The 3428-nt window shown below is 47.3% G+C and overlaps 1 protein-coding gene across 1 annotated transcript in view; it reads right to left on the bottom strand.

Annotated features, from left to right (window-relative positions):
• The window catches only part of VRK3 (VRK serine/threonine kinase 3), a 6459-nt gene extending 3536 nt beyond the window's left edge, over window positions 1–2923 (bottom strand). Inside the window, 4 exon segments of the mRNA XM_010176667.2 lie at window positions 670–736; window positions 2613–2665; window positions 2850–2871; window positions 2873–2923. Of these exon segments, the coding sequence (XP_010174969.2) occupies window positions 670–736; window positions 2613–2665; window positions 2850–2871; window positions 2873–2923 (193 nt within the window).
• Window positions 2924–3428: the final 505 nt, after the last annotated feature.

Below are 3428 nucleotides of genomic sequence, written 5' to 3'. Positions count from 1 at the left end.
CCTGGGCAGCTCACAGCTGGAAGCCTCTCTCGTACTGATTCTGCCCCAGAAATGCCAGCCAGTGTGCTGGGGTATTGGCATGTCAATGCACACAGCACTGCAGAGCAAGAATACAGCAGAAGGGATGCTGGGATCACCACAGCAGGCAGGGGCATGTGGTTGCTATAGGGTGAGGTAAAACAAGAAAGGGGAGAGAGAGGAGAATGGAGAAGCAGATTTTTAGTCCTCCCAGACGTACAGATGTGACAATAATTCCTCCATCACCCCTGCTCAAACACCTGCCCACGTTTCTCTGCTCAGCTTTGCTCTTGCTCGAGTTTTTGGGTCACTGGAGTCAACACTAGACAGCAGCTGACAGAAATGCCCATGGAAGGGGTAAAGGGGAGGGAGCCAAGGCAGGTCAGGCTGCAGGGCTGAACAGCTACCAGGGAGATCAGGACAAAGCATGGGAAGGGCAAGAAAGCTTCAAAATGCCAATTCTGCGGCGTCCTAAGGTACACAGAGACTCCTGGGAGAGCAGGCTCTTGGCCAAATTTGTCAGCACTCTGTCACTAACCAGGCAGTGAATTAAGTTTATTTTAGCCTGGCCTTCCGAGAGGGAAGGATGAGAGAGGGATGCCAGCTCTCCTAACAAGCAGCCTTGTCCTCGCCCTTCCAAGAAGCACCAACCTGTGCCTGCCTTTGCAGCTCGCTGGAAGAAGTTCTGTTCATTGTAGATCTTCCCATCTTTGACATCCTAAAGGGAACAGCAAGGAGGAGCATTACTTCAGCCACACACACCCTGCTAGAAAGGGAAACTTGGGTAAGACTGCTACCAGACCTTCACTATTAATTTTAATGAAAGCAACAACCCCCCAAAAAAGAAATCAAATACCAGGTCAGCAACAGAGCTGAGAATAGAGCTCAGGTCTTTTGGTTCACTATTGAATGCTGCACCCAACAACCACACAAACTGAGCATCAGCACATAAAGAGGGAGCAGCTGTCCCACGTTGGATATTTCAAGCGCCAACACTTACAATTATCTGTGGGTTAAAAGCATCTAGACAATACAGACTATCTGGCAACCTCGAGCGAGCCCTAGTCCCAAAGCTGTTATTTTAAAAGGAGCCAGAGGCAACCTTCTTATCCACAGAGCCCATGAGGTTATTTCTGCAAACAGGCAAGTCCCAACTAAGAACTAGAATGTTTTATTGTAGCTGTCAGAAAGTGAGACAAGTAAAAAAAAGTCTGTATTTGTGACACTCAAGTCATTTGTGACTCAAGTCACTGTCTGGGCAGTGTGCTGACATCTTACAATCCATCCCTTCAAATCAGCAAGCGTGACTGCCCTTTCACTGCTGCTGTTACTGAGTGAAATGTGTGTAGTTCACAGTCCATACACAAGCATTTGCCTATACACACGTACACACACGCTCAGCACACTGCACACCAACTTCACACAGGTGCTGTTATCCATGGGAGGAGGCAGTTTTATATTCTGGCTGGTTTGATATCAAAGGCCCTACCCACAATTGGTCAGGGTTGCTGGAGGATCAGCAGGCTGCAGACAACACACCCGGCCATGCTCCAGAGGATATTTTATTCTGCACCTTGCCTGGTGAAGCGATCTGAGCCCTCAAACCAGGAGCCAAAACGCTGTCATGTGCCATATCATAATCTACAGTCCTCTGCAGCCACGTGGGCTGGGCTGTTAGAAGGCTACTGAGCAAAATGCCAAAAGACCCCAGAGGTGCAAAACAGAGGAGCTGGGAGTGTTGTGTAGAGAAGTGATTACAGTTTCCCACCTACTGGTTTCTAGTTTTGTGGCACTTAGCTGTCTTTTCTCATTAACACTGTATTCTTTCTCCATCCTCTTAAATGGCTCTTCTGACAAAAGGGAGAGTGATTTTTCAAGTGCCTGCAAGAGTGGGCACCACCAGGTCCCCCCAGAGCCATTAGTCATCACTGGTCTTCCCACAGACAACCAATCCCCAAGAGCCACAGGAGACAAGAAAAACGGCCTCTCTGCTCCGGTTTGTGAGTTACTGAAAATCAATGAACTGAAGCTCCACTGCAGAACAGCTATTGCTGGAAACAGCGTGTTTCTGGAGAACTCAAGTTATTAGCAAGTGCCTAGAAAGCTGGCTCGGAACTCCAGCTATAATTACTGTTTGATTTAAAGATGTGCTCAGTCTCTCAGTGCTGGCTGATCACACTGCCTCAGCACAGCCACCCAATTCAAACCTCTCCAGTCTCCCCAGACTTCACCTGCCATATAGGAAAAAAGCAGGGCTGACATTAATGACTCAAGATCTCTACTTTACACCACCAAATTCAGTTCTGGAGATTACAAAACTTGGTGGATTGAAAAGGCAACCTTCTGGGATGAAGGCTTTTCCTTTTTTTAATCCTCCTATCTGTTTTCTTCACACCTTTAGTGGAAGAGCCAACTGCTACTGAAATCCAAGCATGACACTCTCAGGAGTGTCCATCCATCTCCTGAGCTAGAAGCCCCTCTGTGACCACTCTCTCTGAGTTCCTCGGACATTCTTAGCCATAGAGCCCTCATGGGTCAGGCCCTGGACGCAGTACACTATGCACTATTCCTTACCCAAACAGATCAAAACTCACAAGTTTGAGGGAGTATCTTTGCTTTTGAGGGCAGGTTCCAGATGCTGACTGGGCTGTGGAAGGATGGAACACACGTGGTTACAGGAGCACAGAAAAGAGGTCCTCGCAGAGTCAGCTGCATCACTAAACACAGCCTGCAGAGCTGGCTTCTACTGATCCTCTGCTTCTTTCACTCGGTCTCTGCAAAAGCATCCTCTCTGACAGCATCCTCACAAATTACTACAAAATAATTCTTACCTTGCTCCAGAAGCACAGCCCCCCTGACATGCTTCGAGTGCAGTTCTGCTTAAGTCACAGAAGCATCTAGGCATGGCTACAGCAGTGGGGTGCTTTGAAGATGGTACGTAAAGAACAAATCATTAGTAGAATCTGAAAGGGAGCCCCAAAGTCATCTGCTGAGCTCACTTCATACTGTGTCAACTCTCTAAGAGATGCCAAAGTCCCTTCTGCTGTGCACAGATGTTAGAATTATACGTGGCCTTCCTCCTCCAAAAAGATTTGCACCCCTGACACGGCCTTGGGGTAGTTCCTCTTTTCCTGCTCTTAGACTGAGGGCTACACACAGGTTACGTGCTGCTCATCACCCAATAAAAGCACCTTCCACTATAATAACAATATTGATTTTATCTTTTTCTAACATCACATCTTTTTAAAGACGTAGGTGGACACCCAGACTTTGTCAGACAACAGCATAAGTAATTAGTAAGAAACTAAAGCCAAATATCGGGCAAAGCTAACTAATGGAGAAAATTCCTCCTGCAGAGTGTTTCCCAGTTAGAAATACAGAGTGAGACTGGAATCTTTCCTTTGGAAGTT

The sequence above is a fragment of the Antrostomus carolinensis genome, unplaced genomic scaffold (genome assembly GCF_000700745.2).
Source record: "Antrostomus carolinensis isolate BGI_N321 unplaced genomic scaffold, ASM70074v2 scaffold52160, whole genome shotgun sequence".
Taxonomy (NCBI): Eukaryota; Metazoa; Chordata; class Aves; order Caprimulgiformes; family Caprimulgidae; genus Antrostomus; species Antrostomus carolinensis.
This window is presented reverse-complemented; position numbering and strand designations above follow the sequence as displayed.